The sequence below is a fragment of the Scardinius erythrophthalmus genome (genome assembly GCF_964197995.2).
Source record: "Scardinius erythrophthalmus genome assembly, chromosome: 19".
In the NCBI taxonomy this organism is placed as follows: Eukaryota; Metazoa; Chordata; class Actinopteri; order Cypriniformes; family Leuciscidae; genus Scardinius; species Scardinius erythrophthalmus.
The window spans coordinates 25,877,816-25,898,088 of record NC_138239.1 but is presented as its reverse complement, the minus strand read 5'-3'; the positions used below and the strand labels follow the sequence as shown (position 1 = coordinate 25,898,088).

The following is a 20,273-nucleotide window of genomic DNA, read 5'->3' as shown; positions in this document are numbered from 1 at the left end:
ACTGTGTCTGACCCTCGGAACTCCACTGTGTAGCAACAGATTAACATACATGGGAGGCAAAAATGTAAAATAAGTAAATAAAAGTGTCCAGTAAACACAGACAGTAACTTTTCAAGGTGGCAGTACCAGAGACAAACTTTTGGAATACAAAATTTGGTAACTAAGAAGATTTTAAAACAGCTTTGCCTACTATTTACCATTAATCTCACGGGGTAACCTTCAATCAACAACAAGATAACGTCCATATTTGAATTAGCCCAAAACAGTAGAGTTTATTTTTTCATTTATGCAATTTACACCAAGTACAAACTGTAGCTGCCAGATGCTACCCCATGCCAGGGTCAGAAATTAACTTTTCCATTAGGAGGCCCCTTGCAATTGATTTCCAGGGGCTTTTTTCCCGTTCATTAGTGCAATTTTTATGATTACCTGTTGTTGTCTTTTGTGTCAAAAACTTAACCAATTACTTAAATCAATCAGAATACTATACAGACTGTTACCAATAACATTTTATCATTAACAAAACCCATCTTTACACTACAAAGGTGGAACAGAAGCTCCCTCTGAAACAGCATAAATGTTTATTTACAAAAACTGTTTAATGCTCATAAATTATTAAATTAACAGGAACTCACTACAGGGTCATTATTGTCAATTAATGCTCTTGATATTGTAATAATGATTATTAATGCAGATTAATAGAATACATAAAAGTTATTGTGTTTGGGGAAGATACATGTCATGTTCAAATAAAACAATCTAAGAACAGTTAATGAATTATTTTTAGAAATTAAGACAATCTTATCAGCATGATGAATAAATCATATTAACTGGAATAAACTGTATACAGAAAGGGAGCAGCGAATGTGACCGATCGTAAAGCCGTCCATAACTTAGGTCTAGCGCGAGTTTAAGTACTCACAAGCACTCCCGTTGAAATTACAGAAGCTGACTACACTGCAACATGAATCTCTTCCATCGAATTTGCACTTTGTTGTTTATGATGGGAGAATTTGCGAGTTTCAGTCAGAGAACGTGCAGTGAACAAAACTCTTCGTTTCAGCAATGACTAACCTGAACGCCTCTGATTGATTGGCCATCACATTTATAAGCTCAACAGAAATGTGTGTGAATGGTTATAACGCTAAACGCCGCAAAAACAAACCTGATGGATTGCCGCAGTTGAAATGATCGAATGAACGTTACATATTGTAGTTTGTTTAACCCGTATTAGCACTTAAACATATTCTATTATATAAATATTTTGAAACAAATTTCCATGACTTTTCCAAAACTTTTCCAGGCCTGGATATTGCTATTTTTTAAAATTTCATGACTTTTCCAGGTTTTTCATGACCATACGAACCCTGATAGAAATAAATAAAATAGAAAGTGGAATAAAAAAGCTAGAATAATGTTAATTCAAGCTCAAAAACAAACTGGGAATCATCAGTTTAAACACTGACTGAGGATGTAGGATCTAATTGTAACAACAGCAAAGCAAGACTTTAGCCCCGTTCACACCGCTAGCAACACGCAGCGACAAAGCAACATGATCCCATTCATTTCAATGGAGGGCCGGCGACAAGAGCGATAGTAACCGTTGGCGACAGAATGTGGGCGTGACAAGCGACATGAGACACGCGACAAAAGTTCCGAAATTTCAACTTTATGTAAATGAGAAGTGAATTTCACGAGCAACAACCAATAGGAGTGAAGACTGTCAGTGAAGCTCAGACTCTCGAGACAGAACAGCGTTCCGGAGTGACTTCACTCTTTTATATGATTTGACTGTGTAACCACAAACATGGATATAATAAAATGATGCATGGAAAACAAACTGTCGACAGTCTTAGTGAGTTTGATTCATACGTTCATAGTTTGTGTGTTGTAATTGTATGATGCAAGTTTAACACTGCTGCTTCATTTTACAGTTTCCCCTGCATTATGTTGATTATTAGGGACAAGAAAAATTATTATTTATCAAATTCGAATGACGTTTTAGTAACTGTTGACAGTATGAGTGAGTTTAATTTGTTGATTGATCAATCGTTATTCTAGTTAATGATTTAATGCACTGAGCACTGCTGTGGTTAATATAACAACTCTCCAACAGCATAACATTACTTTTAAATCTTTTAAGCCTAATTCCTCATCAGATCAGAATGATATCTTTGTTTTATATATCACTTGTGATTGTACTTTCTATAGACTTAATGCGCCAGAGAAACAAGGGCGCAGCCATCTTTAGAATATTGTCTTTTAACTTCCGCAAAAACGGAATTTATTAATTCATAAATATGCAAGATCGCTATGAAAATAGAGACCGGAAGACAAAGAGAACGAGCGCCGCACTGAAAAGGGGCGGGGCTACATAAGGTCTATAGATATGGTCAGACGTGCAGTCTACCAATAACATTAGAGCGACAGCACTGGGAACGACTACATAGTACAGAGACTACGACATACAGCGGCGGTGTAAAAAAAAAAAAAAAAAAACGCTGGCGGTGTAAACGGGGCTTCTGAAGTGTACTATAACAAGCTCAGTATGAATTTAGCCACTGCAATCAGAGATCATTTACAAACTGAAGTCTTAAATGTACATTAGCAAAAGCCTGTTTAAAATAAAGGGATTTGAATGAAAATGGGAAAATGATCATATAAAACTAAGTTAGGACTGTTTTGGGTGCAAAACTGTAAGGAATACGAGGAATTAATCTAAGAATGAGATTCACTTCATACATCTAGATAGCACAAAGAGGAAAGGACTGCAAATACTCACACTGCCTGAGAAGACCTTCTACCCCGATTTGTCTTCTTTCCAATGACTGGAGTGCCAAAGTGCTCTGGGTTAGTAAGGGGCAGTTGGTCCAAAGTCTGTTACAGAGAGAGATAGGCAGAAAAAAGAAATAGAGAGAAAACCAGGGAAAAGTGTTAACCACAAGACACATGATGCAGATAACACCTCACACTCAATTTATTTTTTACATTTACCTCACTCTCTGCAAAATGTCTTTCGCCTTTAAGACACAGTGACGTTCTTCTAAGGGTTTTCTCATCCCCGTCATCAAAAACTGCAATGACCATGCAAGGAAAAAAACATTAAAATGTAAATGACAAGTTTAGTTTACTGAAGACCAATTATAGGGCCTAAGAGTGGTACTATATGTGCAATTCATTCTAGGTAGATTTAGTCAGCTGTGTCTGTACGTACCCACAGTGTACCAGCTGGCATCTGTGAGTTTGCTGATGACAGCTTCGCTAAGTCCACCCTCTGGGCTCTTCACTTCCACTGTTGAGCCAACCTGAGACCAGAGATGCAGAACACATCATTGCACTACCTAACTTTTTGTGCAATAAACTGCTGTGACACAAATAGGACAAATTTCAAACAGAGTTCAGTTAAAAAAAAACTTTTCTTGTTTTACAATTAAACAGTCTATGAGCTACAAGATATACAATATTTTGCCTCAGAGTGCACAAGGTGCTCAGTTTCTTTAAATAATATTCCAGTCATGACCATAAGTTAATTTTCTCAGTTCACTCTGCAATAACAGTTGTGGGGAAAAGTTCATTTTGAACATGACTACAACTAAGCAGTACCTTCTAGTAAATATTGCATGTGCAAGACAAAACATTTATAAAAAGCATTATAGGAAAATTGATTTAAGTCAGTGTCTAAAAAAAAGAGTCTCTTACCCTTAAGGGTCCTTTGACTTGGTCATCTTGGACAACTTGTGAGGTGCTGTCTCCTTTAAGCATAACCTACAAACAAAAAAAGGTAAAAAAATAAAAAATATAGAAAAAGAGCACCAAAGCATGAAGGGGAGAGTGACAAGGACGGTAAGACAGTAACCATCCAGCTCAGTGAAGGTGAAGTAATCTGGTTATGTAACAGACGGCATTTTCTTCATGATCTCTCTCAAACAAGCTTCTTAGTGAGCGCCTACATACAATGTAAAGAGGAACTATTTCTTTGTAATCAAACTTGAGAATGTGCAACACAAACTTCAGGTATGTGTTACTCAAGGCTGTGATGTTTCACTAGTACCGCCACAAACCAAGACCTTGAGAGAAAACAAAACATTGATGACGTACAATGAGATCTCGCAAAAATGCCAGTATGTGGATTAACCCTAAAACAGCATACTTGTGATTGGTAGGTGCTGATCAAAATTAAGCAATTTGTAAGCTTACTGTTAGACTACTCTATCTGAAAAGATGGGTGTTCTGCACAGCCGAAGTTTGAATGGTGTGCAGAGTTAGTTCACAAAGCAGGATTATTAGGTGGTTTTCCTTTGGCCTGCTTCATTACTGAAGCTTGCGGTGTAAAATGCACCAAACACTTCTGCATAAAAGCAACAAAACCCTTTTATATAAACAAATCTCTGCATTGTCACCAACAGAAAATGACACTTGGAAAACTTTGTTTATCCTCTATGTCATCTGACACTGGCTTGACATAAGCCGCATGTGTACTCTGAACTTTTTCACTTTTCACATTTTTTTAAACTAATATATAAAGCTCAAAGATGATTGTTAGCTGAAAACACACACCAAGGACTATTTAAAAGGGACAAAGTTTTGAAAGTATACATTTCAAAGTGATGAATAGTATGAGGCTAATTTCAACAGCTTGATTTACAATCAGAAATTGTAAACAATTTTATTACCTGGGGAAATACTTAAAATATACTTGCATACATTTTTCATCCAACGGTATCCACATGCATACAGTATACTCAACTAAACAGCAAACCTCAACAACTTAACTGTTTACATCATCGCAAAATATAAACTACATCATTAAATTGTGACTATAAGGAATTAAGATGATATAAACATTAAGCAAATGAATTGCTGTAAAGCTGCTTTGAAAATGTGTATTGTGAAAAGCACTATACAAATAAAATTGACTTGCATGATGAATACATACTTCTATCAGACAGATTAAACGTACCTTAACTTTCACCATGCGTTTAACAGTCTTGATTTTTGCCTCGCAGAAGGCACCGCGGTACTTTGCGCTCACATCCGTCCCCACAGTCAGGTAGGCAGGTTCATCTGCTACCTGTGAACAGTGTAAATATTATTAAGGTGCATAGACAGATTCATACCAACACTTGCTCTTTGCATGGTCACGGTTATGAAAAGCATGAGGAAAAACATCTGAGAATACTTTCAGTAACAGCACTTAAGTGTTGTGAAAAGTACTATCTTGGTTATTCAGAAAGCACATATAGAGACTGACTACTTCAATCATTGAACTACTGAGCTTCTCTGATCATCCCTGGTCAGCTATTCTACAAAAAACCCATCCATATGTGATTTATTCATTTAAGTGTGTTGTTCCAAATGCTTGCTGTGCTTCATTTAGGGAGGCGTCGCCTATCAGAACTGCAGAGACTCACCTTCATCTTGATGGCTATTTGAGGGAGTCCAGCTCGATTGGTTTCGACTGCTGAAACAGAACAACACACAAGCAGAAAGAAACAGTCACGATCTGGCGCCATGTGCTAAAAAAAACGTGTCATATGTATGTGTGTGAAGAATTTGACAGCACAACACAAACACACAGAACAGAGAAAATGCTAAAGGAGCTAACGCAGCTAGCCACTTCTCGTCCTTATCCCTTTCAAAATGATCAAATAAACAAGACCAACCCATCAAAACAAAGCCTTAACTGCCTCACCGTGACTTTACCTCCAATCTGAGACACTTACGATGTCTTGATGGTGTAAAAACAAAGCACGGAGTCACTGAAGGAAAACATAACCCCTTCAAACCCTGCGTGTTTCCTTCCCGCTTCACTCACTGTGTGTGTGTGTGTGTGTGTGTGTGTGTGTCACGTCGCCATCATAGCTCACACACCGTCCTGCACCATGTCAGCCCCTCCACCATCCACTAACCCCCGTTTTCCCTCACTTAACACTGTATTTACCGAAGTATCTGAGTTCGAAGAACGTCAAACTGACAGTTATGATGTTTATTGACGCCTGTCAATCAAATTGTGACGGTTGAGCTAAACATAGTGAAGCTGTTATGGCGATTTAAATAGTTCTTCGGGTTAGTTCCGCAACAATATGTGAGGCGACTTTTCCCTTCAAACTGAGTTATAAGTTTTTGACTATAAAGTGATCGGTTTTGAGTGGTTAGTTTAAGTAAAAGTCGTCGGGTAAAATCTGTGAGAAAACAAGCCGACTAACGTTAGATGTGACTAGGCTTTGCCATTCAATTTTTTTTTCTCTTCGTCGCCTAAATACCTTCGCTGGAAACCACGGGAAAACGGCAAATATGACTGGATTACTTTCAGACTAGCGGGTTTAAATGAGAAACGCGTGAATATACGGGTTTACTGACGCAAAATCGGTGTTTGAATGTTGTATGGAAATATATATGTGTACTTACATGCTCCTATATGACTGCTTCAGCTCAGCATTCGACTAGGTTGCAAAGGCATAGACGAAATAACAAGCTGTTGAGCTGAGGTTGTGTTTCTCGGATCCCTATTGGCTGCCGGGGCCCCTGTGAGCAAATTTAGAACATTGCCATTGGCTGACTGCTAAGCGAAATTCTATTGGTTAGTCTGAAGCGCGAAACCTGATTGCGGAGTACGAAAGCGGCGCTGCGAATAACGCTTTCTCATTGGTGTTCTTTGAGTCGCACTCTTTGCGAATACAACAAATCCATCCTGGTCCCCGATTGGCTACTTGTTTCCTGTTCTGCGTTGTCCACGGTTCTGATTGGTCGAATTGAGTCAGATGCGTCCCATCAGCGACGGCCATTGGCTGGAAAGGGTGCATGGGAACGGAGCTTCATTTCAGAGGGAAAGCCTCTGCTCAGTCTGCGCATGTCGAGGCGAAGAGAACATTCGCCATTTTGTACCCAACGTAATTATTTTCGCATTCTGGACTCGGAGCCCGTGAGATTTCGCGGTGAGCCTCGTGACTTTTTTTGCCTGCTTTTCTACTCAGATCGAATAACCTTAGCATCGATTTAAATTAAATTTGTTCTTTATGTGATTTGTATTACAAATATTTTACCAAATAATAGTTTTAATGCGGTCGTGTAGAAAAGGTCAATTGAAGGCAACGGTAATGGCGTCTTTATGTCGATGCTGTAGAGAGCGTCTGGCGTCATGGGTTTGTGGACCACGTGACCGGAACAGAGCGTCATATTAGTAAGCACGTATGTGTGTTACGTTAGATACAAATTTAATGACACCTGCGTGGTTGCAAATTATGCATTAGATTGTCACTGAAATGCTCGTTTTACTCTAACGATATTGAAGCATTATGATTGTGAATCAGAAGTGCGATTTTCGCTGTTAATGTTTGTTTATGATGGATATTAAGGACTATATGTTGTGTTTGATTCAGTGTTGATATAGGCCTACATCAGCGACTGGAACAGTAGAATCTTATGTTTAAGAGGTATTTATTGTATAAACAGGATCAGAAAATAATTTATACTTGTGCAATGTTGATCTAGTTGTATATTATATCTGTGTATCTTGTTTAATCAATAAATCTCTCAGTTTGCCTATGCATTAATCAGCTTGTAAATTAATCTATAAGCACACATTACATAATACATCTATGGGACCGTTTTAAAGTAACATTAATTTCAAACTCTACTTTCCAAATAAGAGGTGGTCAGCAACACACAGAGCTAAAAATAGAGGTCACGTGCAAAGCTTTGGCCTCAAAGGCCATAAAAACGACACAAAGCTCCCACAATTGTCTATGCACTGCGAGTCTAACGTTTGGATTATGTTTTTCATAAGCTTTGATCAAAAGGCATCTGCTGAAATACTTTAAATTAGTTTTGTAGAAACCCTGAGAGACAATTCTCTCTCAAATGTTTTTAACTTGGATTTACTACAGCATTCTCATCCCTTACTTTCTTTAATTTCATAATTTTGATGGCTTTGCTATTAATCTAAAATGTGTAAATTAGTAATAATAATGAATGAGCAGGTGTACCCAAACTCTTGCCTGCTAGTGTACATCACAGTGCTAAATATCAGTGTTACTCTCAGAACTGCTGTAATGGAAAGTATGTTCCTTAAAGTTAAAGACCTAGTCACTTTTGTTTTAACTCCAATACTATATCTATCATGCATGCATGCTTGGGTTACAATGTCATGGATGGCAAGTTTAAAAAGTAAATTATAATGTACTGGGATTGCTTTGAGGCTCCATATGCTAGAGGCTGGCACAACTAAGCTAACCATTAACTCAGGGTCAAATCCTCGCAGCGTATTGCAGGTGAACTGTTTATTTACACACCAGAATGCATAATGTCTTAAGTGCCTCATGTCCAACCTTGTAATATACACATTCTCTAGACAGGGTGTGCATAAATATCAATCAATGACGCCACAGGTTTTCTGAAAGAGAAGGTGGATCCTTTGTCTAAGCTTGCTGCCCAACTAATGAATGGTTATTATGCCAATTTAGGATTCTGAATCAGAGCTTCTTTCAGTTTTATTAATCGTATTTATTGTTAAGTTTGAAACCCACAAAACGTAGGACTACATTAGTCCATTAGAAAACATAAAAAACATTTTATTGTCTGCAGTCAAGTTGAGAGTTGCCAGAAAGTCTGAAACATGGTACACATAGTCAGTGAAGTGGAAAAACAGAGAGGTTTGCAACACCGCGTTTACATGTTGTCCTCATCAGAGTCATCTTCCTCCTCCAGGGATTCCTGTCAGGACAGACATGTGACAATAAGCCAACACTGAAGAGAGCTTTTGTTATATTATATCTATTACCAGAGGAACAGTAACTTACTTTAGCGTATTTCTCCGCCTCCTCTTTGATGTCTTTCGGGACAAGCTCATGCTTTCCTTTGGTGACTAATCAGAGGGAAAAAATACATATTAATAAAACCATTCCTTTTACTGCTGATACCCCATTAAATCAGGGATAAAAAAATAAATAAATAATCGTGTGGCATGTTGAATCACGCCAATATCTAAAAGGTACTAGAAGTGCAACAATAAGCAATACTACTATTGTATTATAATCTTAATGTGAAAAAATGTCCAACCTTAGAAATGGACAGAAAACAATTACAATATAATATACAACAAAACGATGAAAGGGGTTTTATGAGAAATGCAGCACTGAACACAAATGCAGTAGAGGAAAACTGAAAGGAAGTTTGAAGTATTACAAATATTTTCCTAAAAACTCAGATTCAGTAAAGGCTGCATTTACACTGAAAGTCTTAGACTAATGCACAGATATGATCTTTTGACCATATTCGTAATTTTTTTGTGGTCCCGCTTGTTTACATTCACTTTAGACAGGACTGGTATCTGATATCTGTGTTTACATTTTATCCCCGCCAAAATAATTCTGTCGGTGATCGCTTTACATGGTTGACCCTTGGGTTTTGAATGGCCTTACAAAAATTATTTTACAATTCATTTCGGGTGGGTGGCCATGATTATTTGCCAACATGGATAAGTTAAAAGCTGTCATGGAACGTTTGAATGGATATAGACCAGAAAATAGCAGTAATTTTCACTTGTTATTTTAAATCACATATGGAAGAGGCTCAGAACGAAAAATGCGAAAAAATCGGATCTCGTGCTGATTTTTGTGTTTACACGTGTGCAACAAATTCCGATCTGTGTCAGACAGGAGAAAAAAAAAAAAAGATTTTTTTAAGTTAAATTCACAATAGATTGAGTATAAGAATATAAAAGCCTGTCATTACCTTCTCCAACCCAGCTAAGCTCCAGCTCAAAGGATTTGTCTTTTACCTCATCATGAACGATATAGATACTGAAAAGAGATGACAAAACACACACACACACACACACACACACAAATAGTTATAAAAATGTATAAATATAAAATGTTTAATTAGATATGCCATGTTATAAATGTTTTATTCAGGGCTCCCACAATCATGGACAGCATGGAAACAGATTTTTTACATTTTTAGGTCTGGAAAAGTCACTGACAAGAATTTCTTTATTGTGTATTATTTATGCTCTGATATAAATTATAAATATACTGGTTAGAATTTTTTGGAGTGCAATCTCAATAAGATGATTTAAAGGGATGGTTCGGAGTAATTTCAACCTAGGGTCCTTTGTACCATGACCTCGAGCTTAACACTTTTTTCCCCGTGGTCGAACATTATTAAAGTTAGAGCTTATTTAGAGATATCAGCCGAATGGCTTAGTGCATTAGCGCTAATGGATCCAAGGTTGTATCTCGTAAATTACCCCACTAATAATGCCCGTAAAAGTCCTTTGCAAAACTCCCATGTTGCTGAAAAAGTTTTTTGGTATATCCCCCCAAAATTATTTTTTTTTTCTCCGAAGTGTTAACAACTAGTGTTAACTAATAATTGTTGCAAACTGGTACTACCTACAAAATATTAGTGCATTCCTGGAACTAGGCGTCGTTACACTACATCCTTATGCATCGCTTTCTGCCAAGACTTTTACAGGCTTTTCCCAAATCACAGAAGTGACCTCGACGTCCGGGTTAGCATTAGCATGAGCCGTCAGGCAAGTGTTATTTAAATAAACTCCTGTTGTACTTACAAACTTTCCAATGCCTAATTTTATTAGTACAGAACCTATTTGTACTACTGTAGAAGTCTGGTACCATTCTGGGCATTATTAGTGGGGTAATTTACGAGATACATCCTTGGATCCATTAGCGCCTGCACTAAGCCATTCTCCATCATCTCCAAATAAGCTCTAAATTTAATAATGTTCGACTAAGGGAAAAAAAGCTTCTGGGGGGTGTTTGGCTCGAGGTCATGGTGCAAAGGACCCTGGGTTGAAATTACTCCGAACCATCCCTTTAACGTTTAAAGTGTGTATTCAGTAACCCATCAATGCCTGAGAAAATCATGTAAAAGTCATTTAAACTGACTAGTCAAAAGGTGTAGGAACCCTGTTCATTAGTAGCCAACATTACTGTAAACTCAGCAACCTAACAGATAAGAAAACAATTCAGCTGACAAAACTCATTACTAGTAGTCCGACAGGTTTGTTTTCGTGGACCTCTACTGCTCTCTTGTGTTGGCTATGAATGATGCATTCGATTTTCGATGTCTTCTCCATTTTAAGTTAGAAACAAAACACTCACATTTTTGCCACTTCCTTCACCAGTTCTCTGCAGGTCATTTCTTTCATCTGAAATAAAATAATTACAGGATTTAACCTTTACACGTTTAATCGCTTTAATCTGTTGACATTAACATGAAAACACTGCTAAAGGAATCTAGTATTGTAATCTTCTTCTGATGGCATAATGCTGTTACTTCTTTAAGACGGTTTTATATGATGTGGTCCCTGCAGTACTGGAAGTAGCTGACTCTTGTTTGAACTGGTTTCAAAGAAAGACTGCCAAACATGCTTCCTCTAAACATCACAGCTGTACTGTTAGGGGTAAAGATCTAATGGAGTGTATGCTGACAAATAAAAGACAATAAGATGCAAATAAAACTTTCTGTACTACGACCCTGGAGATACTATGACCACTTGCAGATGCACACAACCGTTTAAAAGTTTGGGGACGGAAAGTCTCTAATATTTTTGAAAGAAGTCTCTTATGACCAAGGCTACACTGATTTGATCAAAAATGAAGTAATATTGTGAAATATATTACAATTTAACGGTTTTCAATTTGAATGTATATTTTAAAATGTAATTTATTGCTGTGATGGCAAAGCTGAATTTTCAGCATCATTAGTCACATGATCCTTCAGAAATCATTCTAATATGCTGCTCAAGAAACATTTATCAATGTTGAAAACAGTTGTGCTGCTTTTAATATTTTTCAGGATTCATTGATGAATATAAAGTTCAAAAGTACAGCTTTTATTTGAATTGCATATCTTTAGTAACGTGTCTTTGCTGCAGCATTTGATCAATTTTATTCATTCTTGCTAAATAAAATTATTCATTTACGAACCTTAAACTTTTGAACAGTAGTGTAAGGCAAAATGTATGTGCTTATCTGAAAGCTCTGTCTTTACAGAATGGTTAATTTACCCACCCCTTTTCAACGCTGCACTCATTTAGTTTTTGCTTGTTTCTTTCTTCTGGTTTGTATTTCCACAGCATGAAGTTAAGATCTTACGGATTAATGAATGAATCCGCTAGTTTTAAAATCTTCCTGGTCTACTTATGACATCCTTCAAACATTACAATGCTCATGATAACTTTCGTTAACTCTACAATAAGTAAATTCACTTCACCAGCTAATTACTCTTCGATGCCATATAAATATACACAGCTACTGCAACAATAGAAAAATGATAAATCACACAAAATTCTAAAGATGCGCAATTCTACATGCTCGTTTCTCTGGTGCATAAGGTCTATATACCTAATAAATAACACATACCTGTAGTTTCTCAATTTCTGTCTTGGCAGCTTGCTTGGCTTTTCCAATCGCACAGCCCCAGTAACCCTAACACACACAAAACAAACACTAATTACAAAGGGAAATACATGTACAGGAAGTTCAGGTTAATGAAAACAATGTATAATCTGCATTTTTTATTGCAGTAATTATGGAGTTTGCGTGTATGCTGGGCACATTTTAGCTGCTTTTCCATTGGTGGTCACTCCAACTTGACCACAAAGGTAACATTAAAGTTCTGCTACATTTGCTCTTACATTTGGCTACAGAACTAGTTTCATGTAGCTACAATGCACCTTGTGCGCATGTCTATTCAGTCCACGAGACCGTAAGGTGTCCCATTTGTCATTGTAGGTTTCAGAAGGGTGCTCGCGAGCACCCCTTTTGCAGCCCATAATAGCCCTCCATGCGCACTTTTGCTGAGCCCGCACGAAAGCGAGCTCTGCAGAAAACGTCTATCCGACAGTCAAAGAGGCATTACGTCACGAAACTGTAGACTCGGACAAAGACTGCGAGGGCTTAGGGTTCCATTCGGGACAGAGCTAAAGTGTGCATTAGAGGGATAGTTCTCCCAAAAACTAACATTCTGTCATTTGCTTACCCTAATGTTGTTTTAAATCCATACAAATTTTGTTCCTCATCAAAACACAAATGAGGATATTTTCAATGAAATCTGAGAGATTTCTGTCCCTCTATAACACGTGTCAAACTCTGCTCCTGGAGGGCCACTGTAAATGCCAATGTCACACTAAGAGGACCAGAACTAAATGTTTTTAGTTTTTTTTTTTTTGGTCTGGATCAAATGAACCACGAGAACTGAACTACAAGTGTGAACAAACCCTGAGAGATTTCAATCCCTCAATAGTGTGGTCCAGGTATGACGTCGAAACCCGGAAGCCTAATTTGCCGCTGGTTCATTCAAGATTTTCCCATGGGGTTTTATAATAGGGTTTTTGAATTTATGAGTAAAATGAATTCTGTGGTAAACACAACTTGACGATACTTTGACGTTTTGTTCTACAACGTAAATTGCACACACAATCACACTCCAAACTGTATTATCTAGTTACTTGTTCATTTTCAAAAATTAACATAACTGCTTCACAATGGGTGTGTGTTAGCCTGGATGCCAGCCGAACTTAGCCCTGCCCACAACATTTGAGGTTGGGAAGTTCGGTCTGGACTTGATCCGTTGTGGATCAACTATGCTCGAACCAGAGCTGTTCGGATCAATCAAATTGTCAGGGCGGGCTTTATACGATGATGGACAGATGATCAACAGTAACGTAATCATCCACGTCACCAAAGAGCGCTTGGGTTGCAATAAGATTTGTTTGCTGTATTGTCGAGTTCTAATCCTAAACGGAGAACTTGTTTGTATGCATTCACCCTTACTATTTCTCTCAAAAATGATGATCGTGATGGTAAGTACTCCGTGTATCCTTAAATTCTTTTTACAACACCGGCAAAGATCGTTTACACTCATCTTCTTCTACTTCTTCCAGCGTGCGTGCAGTTGAGTCACTTACTCCGTTGCTCTGATTGGTTGTAGGTCTATCCAATTGAGTGCAGAGGCATTTTCTTTCCTGGTTCGGTTGAAACACGCCCCATAATCACAGCCCAATGGAGCAGTATCAGACTCATATTCTGACTAGAATCTGAGTATGACGACGTCAGGCTAGGTGTGTGTAATTTACGTTGTAGAACAAAACGTCAATGTATAGTCAAGTTATGTTTACCACAGGCTTTATTTTACACATAAATAAAAAAAACATAAAAAAAACCCATAGCAAAATCTCAAAGGAACCAGCAGCGAATTAGACTTCCGGGTTCATCTGGCGTCATACCTGCACCACTCTATTGAAAGTCTGTTCACCCACTTTAAAACATTCACAAAGAGATTGTACAAGAAATGAATCCCTTTGAATCAAGCGGTTTAAAGGAGAACTTGGTAACTTTTTTAACTTAATAAAACTGTCTAGAAATCATTTGGATGGTTAAACAACCTGTTCTGGTGATATTGGTGACTTTCCCCGCTCCCCCCAGCGTTCCCAGGCGGAAAACCAACCTTGCAACTTGGGGACTACCGTCCCGGCAAAATAGAAATTGGAAGTCTCGTGAGAAGCGAGAACGAGCGCGAAACACGAATCGCTTTACGGCAATTCAACATAAACACACACGCATGTATGATGTATTACCAGATTACCCACCTCGGTAGACATAGCTCCACGCGATACAGTTGGCTTGCTTCGATCAAAACAAACGCACATGAGCAGCGATAGAGAGGGGGAGGAGGCCGCCGCAAGTGAGTTTTTTACAACCGTGTTGTGACATATACGCCCCCGACAGCTGTAGGGGGAGCTCGTGGGGAAAACATGCGACAACTAGGCCTGTCACGATAACAAATTTTGCTGGACGATAAATTGTCCAAGAAATTATCGCGATAAACGATAATATTGTCGTTCTGAGACCATTTTCATTTAATATAATTATAATGGCATAATAATGCAGGTACGCCTTTTCAACGATCTATAAACTTTTATTTCTAAAGAATATTAAACACTGAAAACGGAAAACATTTTAAATACCCCAAAAAATGAACAAAACAACCAAAAACAATGAAAGCAATGGACTCTTTTTAAGCGGGTCGCACACCGGACGCGCAGCTCAGCGCCGCGCCGCGCCACGTCTAGGACAACTGTCACCTGAAAATCCGATAACATCAGCAATTTTCTGATTTCTGTAAATAAATATAAAACTAAATGTATATTGCAGCACAGGATTAAGTCCATATATACATTAACTGCGATTTGAGACACATAAATGTAAATTTTATATAAAACTATGTAAATGGCGCTCTGTGGCGCGGCAGGATTTTGAACACGGTCCTGAGCCGTTGTTGGGCGCCGCGGACAGACGCCGAAAGGAGCCGCCGGTGTGTGTACTCTCATAGGGTGCTTCTCAATATCCCTCCTCGTCTCCTCTCTCCTCCGTCCTCCATCCTATGACCCGGAAACTGATCGAGCACAGCCATCTTGAAGGACATCTCAATTCTCTAATTGCAACGTGACGCACGTATAAATTCTCCTCCCCCTTCACATCGGTCACAATAATTTTGATTTATACTTTACTTTTGCAGTTTATATAAACCACACACCTCACATATTTCAACAGGGTATCTTTCTTTATTATTATTTATTATGAATTTCTTAAATAAACAAATTTCAACAACATGAGGGCAGATCCTCTGAGCGCTGCTGATGACGCGATGAAGTGACGCTCGAGTGATCAAGTATTCCAATGTATAAAAAAAGCTTTCATTCGATCCCTCCGTCCTCGCGTCTTTTCCTTGCAGCCTTCCCTCGCATCCTACAGGGGGCGGAGCTGAGACGCGAGGAAAGGAAGCGAGGAGAGGAAACGAGGATGCACAAATAAGAATTGAGAAGCACCCATAGAGAATAATGTGTTCGAATTTAAAAGACGTGGCGCTGCGCGTCCGGTGTGCGACCCGCTTAAGTGTCTGTTAACAAAATGAAGGGCTGTTAATAAATAAAATGGATGTAAACAAAATTGCACTTCAAAAAATATTAAACATTAGGCTTTAGACATTAGGCTTAAATAGTGATACATTCCATAACAGGCAAAACTGACAGTTAGGACCTTTGTAAACAAATAAAAAAAAGCCTCAACAAGCCATATCACACAATTTTGCACTGTTACTCCTGTTACTTTGTCAAGTGATTGTGTACTAACGGGAAGACGGAGAAGCACTTTATTGCGTGTATGCTACGCACTGAAAATACTTGGGCGAGGAGTGCGTGCGTATTACACGCCATAAAGAGCGTATCATATGCATGCAAAAACTATTTTTGGCGTATAAATGGCACGAGAAATAACATTTGTGGTATAGATACGCATTTTCATGTGATCAGGCTCGCTGTCGCAACTCACAACTAGCGTCTTCTCTCTCTCCCGGCAGTAGCCGCAAACAGTCCCGCCGGCGCTTTCCCATACAAAGACCATGTGACTGACAAGCGCCGCGGCGCCGCCTCCCCACACAAAGACCATGCAACTGACAACAAGAGGGTTCACTCCTCCTATACGCTAAAGAACCGAGCGAGAGTGGTCATCCAGTCTCTTTGGTAGAGAGAGAGAGAGAGAGACGAGGAAAACAAACAAGCATGCAAATGGAATTATCGCGGCCGTAAAAATTATCGAGCTCATTTTTTTTATCGTGCGATTAATCGAATTATCGACTATCGCAACAGGCCTAGCGACAACAAAAGGGAAAATCAGCGAAGAAGTGACTAGAGTTCGCTAGAGTTGCCGAGTTCTCCTTTAATCCAAGTGTCCTGAAGAGACATGATCTCTTTATATGATGATCAGTTTGAATTCAGTCTTTTATTCACATATAAAACATTGATTGGTGGAATATAAACCAAAGCTCAACCGAACCTGCTTGATGCGCGAGAACAAACCTCATTGGTTCTTGCGGAAGATCAAACGTGTGGCGTAACATGCAAAAAAGAACCTCATCACCACATTCAAAAACTAAAATTCAATCTGTTCATTATATAAAGCGATCGTGTCTCTTCAGAAGACTTGGATTAAACCGCTCAATTCATATATTTTACTATCTCTTTATGAACATTTTGAAGCATCAAAGGTTTGGGTGAACAGACTTTCAATGGAGGGACAGAAATCTCTCAGATTTCATTAAAATATCTTCATTTGTGTTTCGAAGATGAATGAAAGTCTTACTGGTTTGGAACGACATAAGGGTGAGTAAATGATGATAGAATTGTAATTTTTGGGTGAACTATCCCTAATACTGAATAAAAGCGATAATTTATTTACAATAGAATTCTTACGTATGAAATCCCAGAAGGGTCAACCATGTAGAGCTGTGGACCATCATCTTCATCATGAGATCCCAGAATGAAACTGACAGGTTAAAGAAAAATAAACAAGTTAAACACTTATATATATATATATATATATATATATATAAAAGCTCTTCCAATATCTTATATAATACATTTTTTACAGAAGACCTACCTGCATCCAAAAGGCCTCACAGCGCTGTATAATGTGTAAGCATGGACATACATGGCCACTCTTTCTGCAAGATGCTGTTTGGATAATATGAGGAGAGTACATCAATGACCAGAATCTCATTTTTTCTTCAAAGAATTTCCATTCTTTGTTTCACACACATTTGAATAGAGTGAGGAAATGATTTACTGTGAATAAATGCAGGTACAGTGCTAATTTTTGGGTGATCTATTGCTTTACTCTCTCTCTCTTACCTTCAGTGGGATGTCATGGCCATAATTGGAGCGGAAGTTTGACGCCTCTTCTCTGGCCACTTCAGAGAGAGATCGTGCATCTGCTAGAAGACCAGCCACAGCCTAGAAGACACAGACAGGGATTCAGATATATGTAGGGATTTACTCTATCATTCAAATGTTGGGAGACAGATTTTTTTTTTAAAGAAATTAATACTTTTATTCAGCAAGGATGCATTAAAAGTGACAGTAAAGAAAAGTATAATGTTACAAAATATTTCCATTTCAGATCAATGCTGTTTTCTAATTTTCTACTAAAATAATCTAGAAAATAATTATAAGAATATGTTTTATAACAATAAACAGAAGAATAAATGAAGAAAGCATCTTATTAGAATGATTTCTGAAAGATCATGTGACATTGAAGACTGGAGGAATGATGCTGAAAATTCAGCTTTTCACAGGAATAGATTACATTTTAAAATATAATATAGCAGAAACCAGTTATTTTAAACTGTAATATTATTTCACAATATTATTGTTTTACTGATTTTTTTTTCTAATGAAATAAATTCAGCCTTGCTGAGCATCAGAAACTTATATAAAAAAAATCTTATTTAAACGTTTTTGATCACCAGTGTAAAGGTTTAGGATGCACACTTTCCAAATAATCACATGGATGTAATTGCTTTTAAAGTACAATAAAGAAACCTAAGGAACCTTAGCATTTTTGGAGACACAATCTAATAATTCACTGCCATCAGCATAATCCAAGTATGTAAACTCAAATACCTATTTTACAAGTTACTGAAGAAGATAAATTACTGAAAAATTATGAGACTCGGTTTATTAAACAACATGCTCAATGTTCTCACCATTCCAACGTGCCGATCAATATTGAAGATGCGTTTATTGGAGCCCTGCTCATACAACTTGGACAGCACCAACTTCTCTACGCCAAACACAACTCCATCTTTGCAGCGGATGCCAATTGCTGTGCTGATGAACGATAAAAAAGAAAAAAATGTGCACAAAATTATTAAATTAATTTCCTTAATAATAACTCTCAGTTTGATTAGAGATCAAAAGGAAAACACAAATATTATAGGTGTTATCATCACATTAAAATGAATGGGGTAAAGCCTTTCAGAGCAGCATATTTAAAATGTGTCATGCTTAATTTATTTAATGTGTATTAATGAGTAATAATGGTTAATTAATTACCTGCTGTTTTCTACAGCCTTTATGGCATATTCCACCTGAAATACCCTTCCATCAGGTGAGAAGGTGGAGGCGGATAAATCATACTGGACGGGGGAGAAGAGAACCGCTGTCAAAATCATCGCTTGAGTTCATTTCATATAAATTAACAATTCAAATAGTTTTTAATCCCTGCAATAATAAAGACAAATCTGTGCATCGATGAGGCTAAATAAATGTAGCAAAGCAGCTTTCGCAGTGCACATGAAACTTACTTTCACTTTGCCTCCTCAGTGACTTTTCATTTGAACTGCTATCATTCATTGTTATCGAGCAGTGACTCAGCAGGGGCAAAATAGAGCACACAACGCACAACTAACCCATGTAAATAAAAATAGCTTAAGCTACTTATGTATGAAAACACTTTATTAACTTTAATTGGGTTGGAACTGAATAAAACACACTAATACAGATCCTGCACACTAGCAGTAGCTTATTAGCTTTAGCTTTAGAATGACACAGACATACACGCACTCCGCAATTAATCGCTCTTTCTGGATCAGGTCTCATTCAAATACTGTGATAAATTTTGTAGTAGTGAATCCACTCACCCCGGTCCCAATGGAGCTCATTTTGACTGACTGTGATCAACTATAAACGTTAAGCAAGTGTTCAGCATTAGCAGCCGCAGTTTCACTCTACAGCGCTTCAGCTCTCCCTCTGCAACCTGCGATCAACGAGCTCTGTGATTGGACACAATATCGACCAATCAGATGCTCTCGAAGGGCTAGCGCCGCAGTCTTTCACAATAAAAGTAGAATACTAAAGAAGATGTGTTATTTTCTGAGACGTGAAGAACATGAAATACCTTTAAATTTTCAGCTTTTTCGAGTTATATAATTTCAAAATAAACATACGAGAAGAAATATATCAGAAAAGATATTACTATGAAAACTACATACGAGTATAGGCTACACAAAATTAAGCTGTCTTATACATACATTAAGCTATTTAACATAAATAATGTCTATGTATCTTCTTTTTTATTTTTTATTATTATATAAACATAATCATTTGTAACATTAAACTTGTAAATATTTGTTTCTTGTAGTGGGCTTCAAATTAATTTTAGCAGTTGAGGTTTGTGTCCACGTCTGATACCACTAATGAAATTCTTCATTGTTTTCTCATTACAAATGATCAGCATAACAATTAAATGAACATTTATATAAATCTTAGAATTTGGCATGTCTCTATTTGCTTTAATGACATCAGCACTCAATTTATTTATTTAAAAAAATATATTATTTATTTTACAAAAAATTTTTTTTTACTTTTTTATTTTACTATTTTTTATAATATATTTTTCATATATTTA

General features: G+C 37.5%; 2 protein-coding genes across 2 annotated transcripts in view; both read right to left on the bottom strand.

The window, feature by feature from the left end:
* The window catches only part of arid4a (AT-rich interactive domain 4A), a 35,922-nt gene extending 28,769 nt beyond the window's left edge, over nt 1–7,153 (bottom strand). The window contains exons 1-7 of the mRNA XM_081347946.1: nt 6,409–7,153; nt 5,412–5,461; nt 4,961–5,071; nt 3,700–3,765; nt 3,215–3,305; nt 2,995–3,074; nt 2,783–2,877 (exon numbers count right to left, since the gene is read on the bottom strand). Of these exons, the coding sequence (XP_081204072.1) occupies nt 2,783–2,877; nt 2,995–3,074; nt 3,215–3,305; nt 3,700–3,765; nt 4,961–5,071; nt 5,412–5,417 (449 nt within the window). The 5' untranslated portion in view covers nt 5,418–5,461; nt 6,409–7,153. The remainder of the gene's footprint in view (nt 1–2,782; nt 2,878–2,994; nt 3,075–3,214; nt 3,306–3,699; nt 3,766–4,960; nt 5,072–5,411; nt 5,462–6,408) is intronic.
* A 1,392-nt stretch (nt 7,154–8,545) lies between these two features.
* Nucleotides 8,546–19,700, bottom strand: psma3 (proteasome 20S subunit alpha 3). The gene is made up of 11 exons (XM_081347947.1): nt 19,507–19,700; nt 18,920–19,002; nt 18,571–18,694; nt 17,717–17,818; nt 17,466–17,539; nt 17,279–17,351; nt 12,390–12,455; nt 11,127–11,173; nt 9,733–9,800; nt 8,799–8,863; nt 8,546–8,712 (listed from the first exon to the last, which is right to left on the bottom strand). Exons 1-11 carry the CDS (start codon nt 19,525–19,527, stop codon nt 8,668–8,670), a joined length of 768 nt encoding a protein of 255 aa, XP_081204073.1. The 5' UTR covers nt 19,528–19,700; the 3' UTR covers nt 8,546–8,667.
* Between the last annotated feature and the right edge of the window lie 573 nt (nt 19,701–20,273).